The 19,355-nt window shown below is 62.8% G+C and overlaps 1 protein-coding gene across 10 annotated transcripts in view; it reads left to right on the top strand.

Annotated features, from left to right (window-relative positions):
* The window catches only part of SRCIN1 (SRC kinase signaling inhibitor 1), a 148,241-nt gene that overhangs the window by 113,082 nt on the left and 15,804 nt on the right, over positions 1-19,355 (top strand). For all 10 annotated transcript variants that reach the window (XM_074979069.1, XM_074979068.1, XM_074979067.1 and 7 more), the window contains 12 exons: positions 1,773-2,602; positions 4,071-4,163; positions 4,853-4,896; positions 5,674-5,852; positions 8,173-8,348; positions 8,799-8,920; positions 11,208-11,355; positions 12,811-13,111; positions 14,152-14,395; positions 16,948-17,102; positions 17,190-17,342; positions 18,271-18,399. In XM_074979069.1, coding sequence (XP_074835170.1) covers positions 1,773-2,602; positions 4,071-4,163; positions 4,853-4,896; positions 5,674-5,852; positions 8,173-8,348; positions 8,799-8,920; positions 11,208-11,355; positions 12,811-13,111; positions 14,152-14,395; positions 16,948-17,102; positions 17,190-17,342; positions 18,271-18,399 — 2,574 coding nt within the window. The remainder of the gene's footprint in view (positions 1-1,772; positions 2,603-4,070; positions 4,164-4,852; positions 4,897-5,673; positions 5,853-8,172; positions 8,349-8,798; positions 8,921-11,207; positions 11,356-12,810; positions 13,112-14,151; positions 14,396-16,947; positions 17,103-17,189; positions 17,343-18,270; positions 18,400-19,355) is intronic.

Genomic DNA, 19,355 nt, shown 5'->3' with positions numbered 1-19,355 from the left:
GATTGGAGGGAAGGGAAGACTGGTTCCAGCAAACACACACACAACCGTGCAAAGACACACACACACTGCACACCTGTGCATGCACAAATCTGTCCAAAGCTAGAGGGCAGGTGTGGCAGCGTGTGTACGGGCCTTGCTTGTTTGCAAGCCAGGGGTTCATGAGCCAGAGGCAGTGACAGAAACCCCAGAGCTGGTGACTGCGTGTTTGTGCAAGGAGTTCCAGGTTCTCACTTGTCACCCCCGGCTGCAGCATGGTTAAGGGCTGTGTTTGGATGCACCCAGCCCTGGCAGTGGAGTCATACACGTGATGATGAGGGGATTAATCAGCGTAAATTGTTGCGTTCCGGGAGAGAGATCACGAGGAACTGCACCCTGCCAAGGCGGGTGGGTTACTGCTGATCTGCATTTCCGGGGTGGGGGGGTGACGGCGAAGGGGAGGGGGGCTCCTCGAGGGCTGGGTTTGCATGGGGAGCCAGCATTCGGTCCCACCCAGCGTGGGCGGGGTGCTCGCTTTGCCTTGTGTGTGGAGGGTCGGGGGTAATCTGGCGCTGCTGGCAGCATTCCTCTGGGTGCGTGTCAGCGTCACTGTTGACACGCCAGAAGCTCTTGGCTTGCTGGGCTCCTGCTCTTAGCCCCAGACTCCCACCCCCGTGCGCTTGTGCAAGAAGCAGCCAGAGCAGTGCGTGTGTGTTTGTGCAAGATCACTCACGCTGCAGCCGTTGGGCCTGGCTCCCCATTGCCCCATCCTCTCGGTAGCTATTTTCACTAGTGTGAAGTGGGCACAAGATGTGACCATCCCGCTTTGCTCAACTTTTACACCTCATGCACTGGTGGTGTCAGTAGCTGGCACCAGAGGATCAAGCCCAAGCTGCAGCACAAGCAAGGATCAGGCCCTTTTTGTTGTGTTTGCACGTGGCCCTGTGCAAGAGCTGCAGCGGAGAGGAGGGAGCGATGCAGCATTGGGAATCTGCTCTTCCGTCCTGCATCCCGTCTCCCCGGGCCCTTCCTCCTTAGAGTGCCCCATGTGCAACTGGCCGTCACCCGCCGCAGCACATCTGGGGGGTCACCAGTGAGAATGGGGTACGGTGAGCGTGCGCCTTCTGCAGGAGGAGGGAGGTGGTGTTGCATGCACACACATGTGCAACACTCACAGGGGCTGCACGTCTTCATGACCACCTCGAACAACTTGCTCTGCGGGTCTCTGGGCTCCGCTCCGGAAGGGTCCTGCCCCGCCGAGGCTGCCCCACAGGGGTGTGTCTGCACGACAGAGTTATTCCGGAGTAGCTTATTCCAGAGTTCTTGTTCTGATATAAAGTGTCCACGGTACAGGGGAGCCCCAAAATAAGCCAGACGTATTCCGCAATGGTACAGCCACCCACAGGGGAGCCAGTTTCGGATGCGAGTGCTTCCGGGGGCTCTCACCCGGAACAGGCCACGTCTGCACGGCAGCGTTGTTTCGGAAGAAGCTGCTCCACAGTTGCTTGTTTCGAAATAGCCCCTGCTCCCCGGCACCGCAGCCCTGCGGCCGAAGGGGCGGGTTTGCAGTCGACGCTGTTCCTCGCAGAAGGAGGTTTGCACACTTCGGCGGGAAGTGATTTCGAAATAGCGGCCCTGCCGCGTGGACGCTCGCAAAGCTGCTTCGGCAGAGCGGCCGTTATTCCGGAATAGCTCTGCTGTGTTGACGTGCCCAGGGTGGGCCCGGCCTTTGCCCCATGTGGCCGGCAGGGGGTGAAATGCTTACAGCCTCGCGGGCGCTTTTCTCTTCCCTGCAGCGGGAGATGGTCTACACCTCCAGGGAGTCGTCCCCCACCCGCCGGCTGAACAACATGTCCCCAGCTTCCCACCTCACCTCCGGCTCCCCGCCGCCCGTGCTCCAGTCCGCCTCCCCGTCCCGCTCTCGCATGTCCTACAGCGGCGGGCGCCCGCCCTCCTACGCTGGCAGCCCTGTGCACCACGGGGAGCGCCTCTCCAACCTGCCACCCGCCCCGGGCGTCTCACCCAGCCCCAGCGCCATCCTGGAGCGCCGGGACGTCAAGCCGGATGAAGACCTGGCCGGCAAGAACATGGTGCTGGTGAAGAACGACGGGCTGTACGCTGACCCCTACAGCCTGGTGCACGAGGGCCGGCTCAGCATCACCTCCACGCAGTCCCTGGCCGGCATGGGCGACCCCTTCGCCTACGCCGGGGGGCTCTACAAGCGGGGCTCAGTCCGCTCCCTCAGCACCTACTCGGCGGCCGCCCTGCAGACCGAGCTGGAGGACAGCCTGTACAAGCCCAGCACCCAAATCTACGGCGACGCCTACGGGCCCAGCCTCGGCTTCCGCATGCCCCCCTCCTCCCCACAGAAGATGGCCGACAGCCGACTGGTTGACATGCAGCAAGGGCAGAGCCCCCACAGCCCCTACTCGGGCCCCTCCAGCAGGTCCTCGCCCGTCCGTCAGTCCTTCCGCAAAGACTCCTGCTCCTCCGTCTTCATGGAGAGTCCTGTCAGCAAACCCCGCAACCCCAGCTCCTCGGGGCCCCCCGAGCTCTTCCCAGGCCCCGGGGACCGACCCCTGTCAGGGTTTGGCCCTCCTGGGCCCGCCAAGGACACAGAAACAAGGTAAGGAGCAGCGATGGGATGACGAGGCTGACTCCCCGGTTGGCCTTGTCGATCAGACGGGGAATCTGAGTCACGGGGCAGTGGCAGTGGCCAAGGCAGGACTTAGAGCCCAGCAGTCCTGAGATGCAGTAACTGGCTCTGAGCAGTGAACTGGAATCCAGTAATGTAGGAGGCAGCAGAGTTCAGTGGTCGGAGCTGGGCATCATTCCTGCTTTTTCCATCCAAGTGCAGAATGAATTTTGTAGTTTGCACTGATGCATGTGTACGGATGCGCACCACCTGGCGGAACACAGGCTGCCAGCTGGGTGGCCCCTGGATCTCTCCCGGGTGGCTACCCAAGCGCTCAGCTTATAGGAAACGCTGGAGCTGAGGACTGAGCCTCGGGACTCCTGGGTGTCTTTTTTGCATAACTCTTCCCAGCTGTTCCAGCTTGGATAGTGCGTCAGGCAGGGGAAGGGGAGGGGCAGTCTGGGCCTGGGGTCCCTGTCACCTCCTGGGGCCACCCAGTGCTTTTATTGCTTAAAAAAAGAGAGAGAGAGAGAGTGGAGCCGGTACCCAGTGGTCTCTCCGCCCCCAACCCCAGGCAATCCTGCGCCTGGGGCTGCCGAGGTGCCAGTACTCAGTACCGGCAAGTACTAGCCCAAAAACAGCCCTGGTGCCTCCTTTTAGAGAAGAGCCTCGGAGGGAGGAGGAGGCGGGAAGGGGGTCATGTGGATAAGGCGCTGGGCTGGGATTCAGGGGCACCCTCTGCTCCCACTCAGCTTCCATTGCAGCTGAGGCTGCCAAGCCCAGCTGGCCGCTAGGGTCTGAGCGTGGGAGCTAGCACCAGCCAGGACATCCACCCAGCTCCTGGTCGCCTCTTGGTAGAGTCTGTGCCCCGGGCTGGCAGGAAGGCCACTCCCAGTGGAAGTGTAGACGTCTCCCCTCATTGCTCTCTGCTTCGGCTTCCCAGGCAGGGCTTCCCTATCCCAGCTCCAGAAGCACCATGAGGCTAAGGACCCCGTGCGAGGGGGAGAGGTTCTGTCTTCCCCAGGCACCTTCCCTCCCACCCAGGCTGCAAGCAGGAGGACGAGGCTCAAAGGACAGGCCCTTGGGGACAGAGTGGGCTACAGGCTGGGAAGGAGCAGGGCCCTGCCAGCGGTGGAAGGGTTGAGCTCTCTGGGTGAATGTTGCCGGTCCCTGTGGGATGCCCTGGAGCAGAGAGAGGCTGAGGGTTGGAGACTGAGGCCAGCCTGAAAGGACCTGGGGGGAATTGGCCTCAAGGGAGCTCTGCGGATCGTCACCAGACGAGGGAGACTCCAGCAAGGCTCACACGCCGGGGAGGTGGATCCGGATGGAATATCGTCCAGACAAGGGCAGGATTTGGGTCCATAGCTCCTTGGTCCCCCGATGCAGACACCCAGCCCTGGAATAATCCCGCCTGCTGGAGCCCGGATCTAACCCAGCTCCTTTCCCCCGTCCCCCAAAGGGAGCGGATGGAAGCCATGGAGAAGCAGATCGCCAGCCTGACGGGGCTGGTGCAGAGCGCGCTGCTCCGGGGCTCCGACGGAGAGACCCCCAGGTAAGGAAGGGGGCCAGGCAGCTGTGCACCAGCTGTCTTGGTGATCTCGCCGGCTGCCATGCACAATAGCCGCACCGTCCTGCAGGGGCGCCAGGGGCCGGATTATGGGCAGGCAGCGCTAATGCTCCGGGATTGGAGACTTGGAGCTCCACCCAGGGATGAGGCTGCAGAGAGGGAGCCAATACGTGTGGAGCATCGCCGTCACTTCCGGCATGTGCTCAGGGGGTGAGAAGTGCCTCTCAGCAATTCCCAGACACGTGGGCCGTGGGCAAACGAGTCCTGATCTGTCTTCCCCAGATCACAGCCGCTGGGCTCGCCAGCACAGGTCTCTCCGAGCTCCGGGCCGCTGTCCTGTGGCAGTGAGTTCCACAGGTTCATGGTGCTCCTGGAGACTCAGGCCTGCACAGGCAGCACAAAGGGGCCTCGGAGCGGCAGTCTGCCTAGCTGGCTGCACTCTCACGAGAGGCATAGGGCAGCCTTCCCCACAGGGGCCCCCAGCGCTGTCAGCTGTGAAGGGAGAGGTGCGATCCCCTCTGGCGCTGTCTGGGAGGGGGACGGGCTCGGGGCAGAGGCAGTCGGGTGTCGTATGAGCCCAGCGCCTCTCACGTCACGCCCACGGGCACTCGTGGCTTAGCTCGGTGGCCCCCCGGCTTTACCTGCGCTCACCTGCCGCCCTCCCCTCCTGGCAGCGAGAAGACGGACGCGGCCAACGGAGGGACGCCCCCGCCGGCCCGTAAGTGATGGCGTGGGAGCGATGGAGCCCTCTGAACTGCCTGTGGGAGGGCCTGTGCACTGGGTGTGGCCCTCCCGCCCAGCTCCCAGGCCCAGGGAGCCGCCAGGAGGTAGCTGAACCCAAGTCGGAGGGGAGCCTGCAGGGTTTTGGGGCGCGCAGGAGTGGCCTCCACGCCTGGGCTGGCACCGTCGGCCCTTGAGTGCGCGTCCCCATCCTCTGTGCCCTGCCCCTCGCTCTGGGAGGGCCACAGCTGCTGAGGGAGCGATGGAGCCTGGTCTGGCCCCCACCCGCACACAGCAGTTTGTCCCCCCTCCTCAGCAGCTCTTCCCCCACCAGCCCCGCCCCACCCCCCCACTGGAGCCACCTCCCAGCCCCTCCCCCCAGCAGCGCATTCCTCCCTCCATGCGCTAAAAAGGCCCCTTCCCCACACCGGGTGCACCCAGGTGAGCGGGTTTGTTTCTCCTCGGCCGCGTTGGCGCCGGGCTGCAGGGCACAGCTCTGGGCACCTAAGCCACCCGCCTTTGCGCTGAGCTGGGCCCGGTGTGAGCGCAGGGCCGGCAGGTGAGGAGGAGGTTCTGCGGAAGGCGGCAGAGCCAGCCCTGCCTGGGGAGGTCTCTCCCTGGAGGGGAATGCGGGGAGCTCACGCTGGCCCTCAGTTTCTGGAGCGACCCTGCCCACAGGCCCAGCGTGCTGGGCTTGCCTACATGGAGGGGAAGCGACAGGAGCCTTCCCCCGCCTCGCGCTCCATTGGCTGGCCTGCTCTGTTCTCGCTCTCAGCCGCCAGTCGGAGCAGCGCAGGGACCCCGGTCCTGGCCCCACCGCACCCGTCCGCCACCAGCACCCCAGCCGGGCAGCCGACGGCCATCACCCGCCTGCACATGCAGCTGCATCTCCACGACCTGCAGCAGAACGCCAGCGACCTCCGCAACCAGCTGCAGCAGCTGAAGAAGCTGCAGGTAAGGGCAGCGTTGCCAGGGCACCTGCCGGCTCTCTTCAGGGCATGTGTGGCTCAGCGATACCTGCTGTGCCTCCCAGCTCAGAGCCTCTTGCCCCAGTGGCAGGGCTGGGGGAAAATTCACCCCCAGGCAACAGAAGGGCCCCAGACTCAGATCTATGCTGTGTAACACGGGCGGTCTTAACCAGGGTTCCCTGTAATTTTTTCCATCCATGGTGAGAATAAATTTTCTTCTGTGCACCAAAGCATGTGGGGATGTGCGCCACCCGTAGAAACACACACTGCCGGCTGGGGGCGCTCTGCTGATCAGATGGGCAGCACCTGACTCTATCCTGGGCGGCCGCCCCAGCACTCAGCTTACAGTGCCCACTGCTCTGAAGTCTGCTCCTGGGCAGGTGAAGCCGGCGGGTTGTCACTGCTCTTTGAACACGAGCTAAGGCTGGTCCCTTCTGCAGGGCAGACCCAGGCAGCAAACGTTTTAGATCAGGTCCCACTTTTTGCCTCTGCTGTTAGCAGGATCACCCACCCGCCACCCCCGGCCCTGGCAATGTCATCCCACCCGATGGGAATTTCGGTTCCGCACATAGGAAAAAACAAACCCTTTTGGCACGTGTCAGAAAATCCGTCTGTAGGAAGCAAAGACTGTTGGCCCTGTCTGTGTGCGCGTGTGTGCATGCATTCGTGTGTGCATGCACATGCGTGTGTGCGCATGCGTGTGTGCATGTGTGCACGTGTGTGCGTGCATTCGTGTGTGCATGCACATGCGTGTGTGCGCATGCGTGTGTGCACGTGTGTGCACAGGTAGAACACCGGTACCAGATTTCAATAGTTTTAATGAGCTGGGTGAGCCTGAGGCCCAGCCGTAAATCCTGCTGTCCCCCATGAAATGTCAGGCCTCCCCCACGGGGGCCCAGTCCCTACTCTGCTCACCCCTGCTGCAGACGTACTGTAAGGGGCAGCTTGGCCTGTGTCCCATTGGACCCTCAGGCTTCTGTCCAAAACACCCTCTAGCACCCGTGGGGCTGGTGATCCAGGAACCAGCCTGAGCCCCCCCCCCAGTGCCCACAGACCACCGAAGCGCCGTCCCACGGCCGTGGCCTCAGCAGGGTGGGATCTGGAGGTGCAGAGGCCGTTACCCTGCTGCTCGGTGCATTGCAACGCGAAGACGTGCTGGTTGGCAGATGGGCTGTTGGGTGTCCAGTTGAGTCTGGGGTAGCAGAGGGACATTTACCCACATCCACAGCCAGGCCCCCTTGTACACCCGCCTGCAGTTTGCGCTAAGTCCCACCTGCCCGACGAGTGGCGTGTGCCCTGGCCCTGGGCTGCAGGCAGAGGCAGCTCCCTGTCACGCGCCAGGATCTCAGTGGCCAGGCCCGGCTTTCCTAAGCCTTGTCTAGCACCAAAGCTCATGACCAGTGACAGGTCTGGGGGGCGGAGGGGAGCCGTGGGCCAGGCCAGGACAGCAGAGACGGAGCAAAGGGGAAACACTCCAGGCATGTAGAGTGGGGACTGGTGGATGATCTCCCAGGGCAATCAGCCAGATTCCTGACAAATAAGGCAGCTGGAAGTCCAGCCTGTGGCCCACACCCTGGCCTGTGTGTCCATCTCGCACTGACCCCCGCAGCCAGGATTGCCAGGCGAGCCCGGGGAAGGCCCAGGCGGAACCAGCTGTGCCAGCTGTTCGATGTGAAGATGACCAGCCAGCAGACTCAGCAGCCAGCCTGGTAGTCATGGTGATCGGCTGCTCTCCACTAGGACGGGGGAAAGGGGATCCCCAAATAGCCCCCCCATGTGTGCGATAGCTGAGCAGAGGGTTTGGGGGTGTTAGTGAGTGTTGACTTGTCCTTCCCCCCCCACTTGGCTGTGATCACCCCACGTTATCCCTGGACCTGGGGTCTGCACCCCATACAGAACCCTAAGGAAACACTCCTCATCCCCGACTTGTGCTGCCAGAGCTCCTGGGGGACAGAATCCAGCTTCCCAGCCTGCCTTGAGTCCCTCGACCCTTCGCCCTCCTACATACAAATGGGCATTTCCTGGCTCCTGGTCTAACTGCTAGGCCACACTGCCTTGCCAAGCTGGGATCTGAGCCAGGAGTCTGGGCTCCCAGCGGCCAGCACCAACCACGAGATCACACGCCCTTCTAGAACGGGGGCTAGAACCCCGGGGTCCTGGCTCCCCTGGCCAGCCGGGTGTTTTGAGCTGTGCAGGGCAGGGGGAGCAGGACCGGTCTAGTTTCCGTGGACTCCCTGCATATGTGACTCCAGTTCACACGCCCCTCCCATCTCTTCCCCCCACCCCCCACCTCTCTGACCTCCCAGCTGCAGAACCAGGAGACGGTGAAGACGATGCTGCGGCGGACAGAGACCGAGATCAGCGTGCGGGTGATGGACACGGTGCGCAAGCAGGAGGACCCCCTGCAGCGTCAGCGCAGCCTGGTGGAGGAGGAGCGGCTCCACTACCAGAACGAGGAGGAGCTGATCACTCAGCAGCTAAAGTGAGGGCAGGGGCCCTATCTGGCCCTTGGGGGGCAGGTGCCTGGTCCCCATTCCTAGGCAGGGGCAGGGTGCCCAGTGCCTGCTCCTGGTGGGGGGCCCAGCCTAGACTCTGTCTGTGTCTCTTTGCCTTCTCCCAGAGGGCCTGGGCGCTGCTCTGGGGATGTAAGTTTTGGGGCCGTTCCGCAGCTGGTATAAATCGGCTGCAGTGCCGATGGTCTGGTTCACAGAGGGCCCCACTGTGTGCGCCTCATAGCACCAGCATGAGCAGGCCCCAGAGATGCTAACGACCCAACAGGCCTGGCCTGGGGCCTGAGCCACAAGGCCTGCATGGATGCCCTGGGGTCCCTCCCAGATCCAACCCACAGCTCCCCTGCCCCTGGTGCTGGGCCTCTGCCCTGACCCCCTTGCCTCACCGGCCTGGAGGCGTGACTCTGGCGATGTGCTTCCAGCGACCTGGAGAAGTCGGTGGAGAAGATCCAGAAGGACAATCACCGGGTGGTCCCCGTGCAGGAGCTGGAGGAGAAGGCCATGGTGCTGAAACAGCTGGGAGAGACGCTGACTGAACTGAAGGGTGAGTGGAGCCAGCTGAAGGAGAAAGCTGCAGGGGGCAGATCCCAGGAGCACCTTGTGGGGGATTAATTTACCCCCATGAATGATGTCCAGTTGTACCCGTCGCTAGTAGCAGCTTCCCCCTAAAAGGCATGTGCGGTTTTGATTTTATCGTGGGGTTTGCTTGTGACCTGGGGCGGGCAGAGGTGGCCCTGTCATCGTGTGCATGTCTATGTTTGCTTGGTTTGTTGTCTGTGGAAGTTTGCATGTCACACGTGTGAATCAGATGTTTGCCAGCTGTGTTCAGCTGAGTGAGTCATATCCTTGGGAGTTGTATGTGTGTTTGCATGTGTGGGTCTCCCTTGGTGTGTGCATGTTTGTAGCACGTTTCCCTGCGTGTGCATGTAGATTGTAGATTTTATGTTGCCTCTGTGTTTGGATGGTGTGTTCCCTGCACGTTTTCAGGTCTCTGAGTTGCGTGCTTGAATACATTTGGATTGCATGTTTGCGTGTGTTGGGTTGTATGATGGTTGCATTTGTCTGGATTGCATGTTTGTATGTGTTTGGCATGTGTGCTGGTTGCATGTTGCTGGGTATGTGTTGGCTGTTTGTGTGTCTCTAGGTTGCACGCTGATGTGTATTTGTGCTGTGTGCAGCTCACACATGTCTGGGTTGCATGTTGCCCTGGATAGTAACAAAGAGAGAGCTGTGCTGGTCTATATTCTATCAAAACAAAAAAGCAGTCCAGGAGCCCTTTAAAGACTTAACAAAATAATTTATTAAGTGATGAGCTTTCATGGGACACACCCACTTCTTCAGGTCATAGCCATACCAGACTGCCTTAAATATTGAGTCTGCTCTGGTGTGGCTATGACCTGAAGAAGTGGGTCTGTCCCACGAAAGCTCATCACTTAATAAATTATTTTGTTAGTCTTTAAAGGGCTCCTGGACTGCCTTTTTGTATTGCCCTGCGTGTTTGTATGTATTTGGTTTGCCGACCAGCTGCACGTGTCTGGGTTTTGCATTGTCTGTGTGAGTTCACGTCATGGGCGCCTCCCTGCCAGGATGTTTGTGTCTCCCACGTGATGGCCAGTGTGCTACGCCCCTGTCTGCTGTGCTAGCTGTCCGACTCAGGGCTGGAGGTGCTGCTTGAGTGGATGTGACAGCTCCTGGCGCTTGTGGCCTTATCTTCCCCAGCCCCAGCCCCAGCCCCGGGGGGCTGCTCTGAGCCTCCCCCTCCACTTCATTTGGTTGTTTCCTCCCACCCCCAATTTCCAGGCTGGTTTCCGCTCCCCAGCTTGAGCAGACCTGCCCCAGAGTTGTGCTTCCCAGAGCCACGCCAGAGGCTAAGTGAATGTACATGAGCAGCTGAGGGCAGCCGAGCAGTGGACGCAGAAGAGGGACGTGTGGACAGGCAGGGGTCTGGGTTTGTCCTGGCCCAGCCCATAAATCAACCAGTGAGCGCATCCCTCTCCCATCACCATGCATCTCAAGACCAGCAGCTGGAGCAAATAGGGGGAACACAAGGCTGGGAGCCAGGAACCCCCTGGGTTCTAACCCTGGCCCTGCCACTGACTTGCTGCACGTCCTTGGCCAAGGCTCTCTGTGCCCATGACAGGGTTCCCCCACACACACTTTAATGCAGAGAACACGTTACTGCTGCTCCACTTGCAGCCAGCTGCTGCCATGAGTACGGTGTAGCCCTATTTCAAGGTCCCAAAGGAAGGACACTGCCAGGGAGAGTGGAGGGGGAGGTACAGTTTCTATAGTAATGCCATACCAGGCCAACCTCACTTCCATGCTGCTGCAGACCAGTGGCCTTCAGAGCTGGGTGCCCGGCCAGCAGCTGCTGCTCTCCACCTGCGCAGCTCTGAAGGGGAAGGAAAAGGATGAGCAAGGAGAAGTCCCAGACATTTGTCAGCATGTCAGAAATCTGCCCGGGTGGAGATCGGAGGACCGAAGAAGATGCCGTGTCTGGGAGAGCCAGGACATGTGGGGCCCCTGGGTGGCAGCGGATGCTTGGGCCGGGTGTGCCCCGGGGAGGCTTGTAGCTGGGTGCCTGCCCTGGGAGTGCCCAAGACCTGCAGTCAGGAGCATTTCTCCTCAGGCGGAAGAGGAGGAGGGCTTTCCCCTCAGCTCCCGCTGGCCGAGTCGGGGCTGCAGGGGTTTACATTCCTGCGCAGCGTGGGGAGGAGGAGGCAGGACCTATGCTCCGGTGGGGTCTTTCTCGGGCTCCATCTGCGTCCTCCCCGATTAGCAGCCCCAGCCCTCCCTGGGCCTGTGCTGACCCTGTACCTCCCCTGTCCCAGCTCACTTCCCCAGCCTGCAGAGCAAGATGCGTGTGGTGCTGCGAGTGGAGGTGGAGGCCGTGAAGTTCCTCAAGGAGGAGCCGCACCGGCTGGACGGCCTGCTGAAGCGCTGCAAGATGGTGACGGACACCCTCACTCAGATCCGCAGGTGAGCCCCTGCCAGCCCCATCCGTGGGGGCAGACCTCCACCTCGCCCCAGGCGGGCCCCAGCTGTGCCCTCCCAGCCCCACCCGTGGGGGCAGACCTCCACCTCGCCCCAGGCGGGCCCCAGCTGTGCCCTCCCAGCCCCACCCGTGGGGGCAGACCTCCACCTCGCCCCAGGCGGGCCCCAGCTGTGCCCTCCCAGCCCCACCCGTGGGGGCAGACCTCCACCTCGCCCCAGGCGGGCCCCAGCTGTGCCCTCCCAGCCCCACCCGTGGGGGCAGACCTCCACCTCGCCCCGGGCGGGCCCCAGCTGTGTTCTCCCAGCCCCATCCGTGGGGGCAGACCTCCACCTCGCCCCAGGCAGGCCCCAGCTGTGTTCTCCCAGCCCCATCCGTGGGGGCAGACCTCCACCTCGCCCCAGGCGGGCCCCAGCTGTGTTCTCCCAGCCCCATCCGTGGGGGCAGACCTCCACCTCGCCCCGGGCGGGCCCCAGCTGTGCCCCCCCAGCCCCACCCGTGGGGGCAGACCTCCACCTCGCCCCAGGCGGGCCCCAGCTGTGCCCTCCCAGCCCCACCCGTGGGGGCAGACCTCCACCTCGCCCCAGGCGGGCCCCAGCTGTGTTCTCCCAGCCCCACCCGTGGGGGCAGACCTCCACCTCGCCCCAGGCGGGCCCCAGCTGTGTTCTCCCAGCCCCACCCGTGGGGGCAGACCTCCACCTCGCCCCAGGTGGGCCCCAGCTGTGTTCTCCCAGCCCCATCCGTGGGGGCAGACCTCCACCTCACCCCGGGCGGGCCCCAGCTGTGCCCTCCCAGCCCCATCCAGGGGGGAATCCCCATCCCTGGGCCCAGATTCCTGCCCGAGCAAAAGGAGAGATTTGGTTCCTCCATCCACTCTCCCCACGACCCCGTTCACACTCTCCCCTTTGTCAGTACCCAAAGGCCTGAGACCTACGATGATGGTACTTGGGCAGCTGGGCTCAGGCCCTCCCAGGGATTTGGGCACTGAATTCCTGTTGAAATCTTGAACTGCCCTGTCGGTCAGTCTGTCTGTCTGTCTGCCCGTTGTCAGGGACCCCCTTCTTGTTCTGGGATTGTACAGCACCCCACACAATGTGGGCTGCTCATCATGACAGCCTCTGGGCCCTCCAGTAACGACTGGCGTACAAACACTTATCGTTACGCTGCCCGGGAAATCGCGCCTTACGACCCCTCTGGGACATTCCGGTTCGGTGTTTCACTGGGATTTGCCTGTGTGCATTTGGCCGATAAAGACCAAACCCTGCTGGGGCGGAAAGGGGCCGAGAACCTTTTGCAGTTAAAAACGTTCTGTTATTTGGTGGTGGTTGATGAACACGGCACCAAAATGGAGAAATCCCTGTACCAACAACGTCAGTGTGTGGCGCTTTCCCCACCTCCCGAGCCCTACGGGGAAACCTCTGACTTCTCTGCTCCCTCGGCAGGCAAGTGGATGAGGGGGTGTGGGCTCCAGCCAACAGCCTGAGCCAGTCCCCGAAGAAGGTGGCGCTGGAGACAGATTTCAGCAAGGGCCTGGATTTTGAGGTGCCCACCAGCCCCCCCATGAACCTCCATGACCTGACGGCCTCCACAGATAGCCTGGGCACGCCCAGCTTTGGGCAGAGCACCCCGCAGCCCTCCAAGAGCAATAACCCCTCCCGAGCTCCAGAGATGGTGCCTGCCAAGACCCAGACAGGCCCCGAGACCCCTAGCCGGAGGAGCGTGGACAAGGCCGTGTCCGTAGAGGTAGGAGCTGGGGTAAGGGGCACACGGGTGGTGCTTCTGCCGTGTTGTCTGGCCCATCACACTCCCAGCGCTGGGTGGAGCTTTACAGAGCCCTTCAAGGCAACAGCTGTTAGGAACTGAGAATCTAGTGCCCCGTGATTTTTCACTGGGTGCGTCAGCAGAGGGCGCCCCCTCCCCATGGACCTGCAAACTTTCCCCACTGAAGTCACTGCTGCCCCTACCCCATTGCTCAGTAGCGCCTCCCCCAGCCACCTGTGCAGGTTAGAGCAGCCTGGAGGCTGCTCTGATGTGCAGCAGCTCAGTGTGGCTCAAAGGGAAGCCTCTGGGAGAGAAATTGCCCTGGTGTGGTTAATGGGGCCTCTTGAGCCTTTGGAAATTGGTTTGGTCCCTGGTTTGGGAAAGCTGGGCTAGCCCCTGAGTCTGAGAGCTGGTGTGGAAAGCAGGGAAACCAGGTAAGAGCAGGGGGAGGGCAGGGAGTTAGGACTCCTGGGTTCTTCCCAGCTTGGAGAGAGAAGAAAGGGCTTGTGCCTAGAGCCGTCAGAGCTGGGAGTCAGGACTCCTGGGTTCTGTTCCCAGCTAGCAGACCAGAACAAAGTGGACAAGGAGTCAGGACTTCAGGGATCTTTCCTCTGCAGTCTGGGTAGCCTGCTGGGACCCTCAGGGTGGACCTCACTGATCAACTCCCAGCCAGCACCGGGGCCTGGGTGGCCCAACCCTCTCACCCTTTCTCCATCCCTAATAATACAGGGACCCGCAGGGGAGGTTTTCTGGCCTCTGCTATACAGAGGCTCAGACTCCATGATCTTGGGATCCCTCCTGGCTGCAGACTGTACAAAACCCTCTAGTGTCTCAGGCCTTTCCCAGGCCTCCCTCCTGAGCCCCCAGCCTGTGCCCCCGGCTTCTGTCCCGACGGGGCTGAGTGCCCCAGATCCTCCCATGGGGGAAGCCCTGGAGCTTCCCGCCTGTGCCACATGCCACCCCAGCCAGAGAAGGCCCCTTGGCCCCGCGTGAGGCCAACCGAGCCCTGCTTTCCGCCGCAGGCCGCTGAGCGGGACTGGGAGGAGAAGAGGGCGGCACTGACGCAGTATAGTGCCAAGGACATCAACCGCCTTCTGGAGGAGACGCAGGCCGAGCTGATGAAGGCCATCCCCGACCTGGAGTTCGCTGCCAAGCACAAGCCGGGCCCTGGCAGCGCCGCCTCCACGCCCGAGCACAAGCCCTCCAAGCCGCAGCACACACCGAAAGCCTCCGCCAAAATCGACCCCAACGGCCGCAGGGGCTCAGGTAAGGCTGGGGGCTGGGCAGAAACCAGGGTGCCCTTCACAGCGCTTCCCTGTGATGGTAACTCCACCGTGATGTTCCCCCACTGCACCCCCAGCAGTTAAAATCCTGCCCTCTGCAGCCTCTGCCGCCGCCACTGAGCCAGCAGGCCTGGGGTCTGTACCAGGGGCCGGGGAGGATGTGTTTGATGGGGCTGGGAGGCAGGACGCCTGGGTTCCGTTCCTGGCTGTAGGAGAGAGGAGGAGTTTGGGGCTTGGAGGCAGGACTCCTGGGTTCTGTGCTGGGGCCAGGGAGGGTGTGTTTGATGGGGGCTGGGAGGCAGGACTCCTGGGTTCTGTACCGGGGCCAGGGAGGATGTGTTTGACGTGGGCTGGGAGGCAGGACGCCTGGGTTCCGTTCCTGGCTGTAGGAGAGAGGAGGAGTTTGGGGCTTGGAGGCAGGATGCCTGGGTTCTGTATTGGGGCTGGGGAGGATGTGTTTGATGGGGCTGGGAGGCAGGATGCCTGGGTTCTGTATTGGGGCTGGGGAGGATGTGTTTGATGGGGCTGGGAGGCAGGATGCCTGGGTTCTGTATTGGGGCTGGGGAGGATGTGTTTGATGGGGGCTGGGAGGCAGGACACCCGGGTTCTGTTCCTGGCTGCAGGAAAGAGGAGTTTGGGGCTTGGAGGCAGGACTCCTGGGTTCTGTACCGGGGCCGGGGAGGATGTGTTTGATGGGGGCTGGGAGGCAGGACTCCTGGGTTCTGTACCGGGGCCGGGGAGGATGTGTTTGACGGGGGCTGGGAGGCAGGACGCCTGGGTTCCGTTCCTGGCTGTAGGAGAGAGGGGGGTGGGGGCCTGGGGTCAGGACACCTGGGTTCTGTACCGGGGCCGGGGAGGGTGTGTTTGATGGGGGCTGGGAGGCAGGACGCCTGGGTTCTGTGCCGGGGCCGGGGAGGGTGTGTTTGATGGGGGCTGGGAGGCAGGACGCCTGGGTTCTGTGCTGGGGCCAGGGAGGGTGTGTTTGATGGGGGCTGGGAGGCAGGACGCCTGGGTTCCGTTCCTGGCTGTAGGAGAGAGCGGGGTGGGGGCCTGGGGTCAGGACTCCTGGGTTCTAGCCCATGGGGTCTAGTGGCTCAACTCACACCCAGTTGATGTGCCGGCTGTAGAGCACGTGGGCTGCTGGCTCTCACCCTCTCCCTGCAGCAGAGACCCAGGGGCCATGACCTGGGCTGGAACCGCAGCCCTGCAGGTGCAAGTCAGCCGGAGGCGGTGGCTCCCTGTAGGTTGCCCATGAGGCCCCCTGACATTGGCAGAGCTATTGGGGTGCCCTTGAGGCTGGCTGGAGCTGCCGCGCCCCCTCGTGGCCAGCCTGGGAAGTGCAAGAGCCTCTCCTCCCACTGGCACATCCGCAGAGCAGCACCGCGCTGCTCCCTGGTGCAGGGAAAACCTGTGAGCCTGGGAACCGGCTGGGCTGGCCACATGGCTGGGAGGGCGAATGCGGCTTCCAAGGGTTTCTCTGCTGCCTTATCCCGCGGGTGCGGATGGCAGGAGCCACCCGGGGAGTTGCTACATTTCTGTTCCCTTCCGGTAACCCGGGCTGAGTTTCAGAGCTCACCGTGGTGACTGAGCTGCTCCCAGATCTACCAGCGCACTTGGGATCCGGTTCCGGCAAGGTCCTGAGCCTCTTCTCAGGGTACTGAGGGTGCTCAGAACCTTGCAGGATCAGTCCCGTGATCCCTGGTCTGTCCAGCCTTGGGTGTCTCCCATGCGGCACACCTGCCTGCTGGGCTCTGCAGCGTCGGCTGTGTGGCTGATTGGGCACTGGGGCCTATGGGGAGGTCCCCTGGGCTGTGGAGCTGGACCCAAAGGGGCCAGCGTCCAGGCACTCGGAGCCAGAGGCAATCGGTGTGTGCCACGCAAGAGCCATGGGCTGCTGCCAGCCTGCTCATGCCCCTGAATACCACGTGTCCATCTTGCCCTGGAAGCAGCAAGCTGGGAAATGCCAGGGCTGGGCTGCCCCACCCCCACCTGCGGCCCCTGGAGATTCCCTGGCACCCCCTCAATAGTCAGAGCGTCCCTGGCAGGGCTCCTTGTAAGCTGTGCTTGGGCGGCTGCCCAGGAGAGAGTCAGCCTGTGGAACTCCTTGCCAGAGGAGGCCGTGCAGGCTGGGACTATGGGAGGGTTCAGAGAAGAGCTAGAGAAAGGCATGAGGTTAGGCCCATAACAGGCTATTAGCCAGGGGGTAGGAACGGTGTCCCTGGCCTCTGATTGTCAGAGGCTGGAGATGGATGGCAGGAGACAAATCTCTTGATCATTGTCTTCCGTCCACGCCCTGTGGCACTGGCCGCTGTCGGCAGACGGGATGCTGGGCTGGCTGGACCTTGGGTCTGAGCTAGTAATGGCCGTTCTTATGCCCAAGGCCTCCCAGCTGACTGGCCGAGTGCCCACAGCCGGCGGCGTGTGCTTCTTCTAGTGGTGCAGATCACACAGTTTATTCTGCAGTGGATGGAATGAGTAGGTGGGCGGATGGGGGAAAAGCGAGGCCTTGCCCCAACGGCCTGTTTTCCTCCCCAGATGAGCTGACCGTCCCCAGGTATCGGACGGAGAAGCCCTCAAAATCGCCACCTCCCCCGCCTCCTCGCCGGAGCTTCCCCTCCTCCCACGGGCTGACCACCACCCGCACCGGAGAGGTGATCGTCACCAGCAAGAAGGACTCCAGCTTCATGAAGGTGCGGCGCAGGCTGCCTGAGGGGGCGGTGTCAGGCCCCAGCAGGCCCTGGCTGACCCCCACCTCCTCTCACCTCTAACCCTTGCAGAAGGCAGAGTCGGAGGAGCTGGAGTCCCACAAGCCCCAGGTGAAGCTGCGGCGGACGGTGTCGGAGGTCGCCAGGCCCGCCTCCACCCCTCCCATCATTGCCTCCGGCATCAAGGACGACGACGAGGAGGACCGGATCATCGCGGAGCTGGAGGTGGGTTCCGGGGTCAGGGGGAGCCCTGGCTTGAGCACCCCCACAGCCTCCCTGGGCCTCCCCTGGGCCCGATCCTGCGCTGGCTCGGGGGCGGCATTGCCAGAAGCTCTGACCTCCGGGTTCACTGTGACGGAGCTGTCGGCCTGCTCCTGCGCTCTCTGCGCCAGGCTCACCGGCTGCCAGCGGTTCCACCCTATGGGGTCACCACTCGTTGGCACGGCGAACTCGCCCACTCCCTCCCAGCCTTGGCCAGATTTGGGAGTGTAACCCCACCTGGCTGGGCAGCTCTGCCGGCTCAGAGGGCTGGGCGGGTTCCCTGTGCAGGCTCACGGTGGAACCTGCCTGGAGACAATCAGACACTGTTGGTGGGGGAACGACACAGACCGGAAATCTCCCCCAGGAGCTGGCACTTGCCCCATTTCCCTGCGTCAGGGAGCTGAGGCCCAGCTGGCCGGCCAGGCTGCTTCCAGGGTCCTGCTGAGTCTTACATGGCTGGCAAGAGCTGTTTCCTGGCCTGAGCCCCCCGGAGTATCTAGCTTGCACCTCCAGCCCCTCCCTGCCCCTCGTTTGCAGACCTCTCGAGCGAGGGGCATCCCAAACCAGGTTGTGATGTGAGTGGCCGACCAGCAGGACTCGCCCATATCCCAGAATCAGACCATCCCGTCGGGCGCCGTCCCTATCAGGGCCGGTGAACAGGCAGCTTCCCTGCCCGGGTTCTCCATCCCCAGCGCAGCAGGGCGTGCGTCATTGCTGGCAGCCGCGCTCCCTCTCCGGCTGGCTTCCATCTGTCGCTGAAACACCCCCATCGGCTCAGGTTGTGCCCACTGTCAGCAGCCCAGGCTGGGCCAGGCCAGGGAGCGGCAGGCCTGGGCCCCCCTCCCACCCATTCTGTTTCCGCTGCACAACCCGCCGTGTTCTGACTCCTCAGGTGTTTGAGAGAAGCTCTGGCTCCCCTTTTATCCCCAAGCTCCGCTGCGACCGTCTCGCGGCCGCCGGCTGCCCCACTCCTGCAGACTTGTGGCCCAATGGGGCCGCCCGGGCAGCCGAAGGACGGAAGGTAACAGCTTGTGCCCCGTTGCACCTCCCTCCGCCCCCCAGCTGGCTGCCACAGCCCCACCCCTCAGCCTCCTTTCCTGTCTGCTCCCCGCTTCCACGCCCTCTCTGGATTAACCGACTAACGGCTCCTCACCTGCCCCCCTCGCTCACTGACGCCACGCGGACGGGACTGACCTAGCACAGAACCGGGCACTAACTACTAGAGCAGCACCCCAGGGGCTGAGTTCTGCACCCACGGGGGCACCGGGGGCACTGAGGCAGTGCCAGTTTCCCCCTGCAGAGGGGCAGAAGGGTCTTGTCGCTGCACGCGGGACACAGCACTCTGAGAGGCAGTACCCTGGGCATGGAGGCCACATCTCTGGTGTTTCATCTGCTCTGAGCTGTGCAGGGCCCTAGCCAGGGAGCCAGTGGTAGGAAGACACTCAGGGTTCTCCACAGAGGCAGGGCGTGGGCACACCGCACGCCTGCCTCCCCAGAGAGCCCGGGGAGCTGGGAGGGGTGAAGCCAAAGAGGACGTGGCACAGAGTGGGGGTCAGGGAGCAGCGTTCCCACTGTTTTTTTCCCACCCATGTGCAGAACAAATTTTGTTACACACACCCGGGCATGTGCTGATGTGCACCACTAAGAGAAACACATACTGCCAGCTGTGCGGCAGTGGGCACTCTGCCATTCAGCTGCGCAGCACTCAGCTTACAGAGCCCACTGGCAGGGGGAAGAGCTGCCAGTCGGAGAGGGGAGAGGATGGACCGGGTGCAGAGGGAGAATAGGAGCTGCGAGTGCACAGCCTGAGAGCCCTGGGGCCAGGGAAGAACTGGGGCAAAGAGACAAAGGGAAGGGCCCGAGGAAGAGCTCTCTCCCAAGAGAGCCCTGGCCCGGTCCCTGCTGGGCCTAAGGACCGGCACGCCCTGGCGACCTCGCCCGCCAGCGAGATGGCTGGGCCCTCCTGGCCGCTCCCGG

Source organism: Carettochelys insculpta, chromosome 28 (assembly GCF_033958435.1).
Source record: "Carettochelys insculpta isolate YL-2023 chromosome 28, ASM3395843v1, whole genome shotgun sequence".
Taxonomy (NCBI): domain Eukaryota; kingdom Metazoa; phylum Chordata; order Testudines; family Carettochelyidae; genus Carettochelys; species Carettochelys insculpta.
Note: the sequence above shows the minus strand (reverse complement) of the source record. Positions and strands in the feature narration are given on the sequence as shown.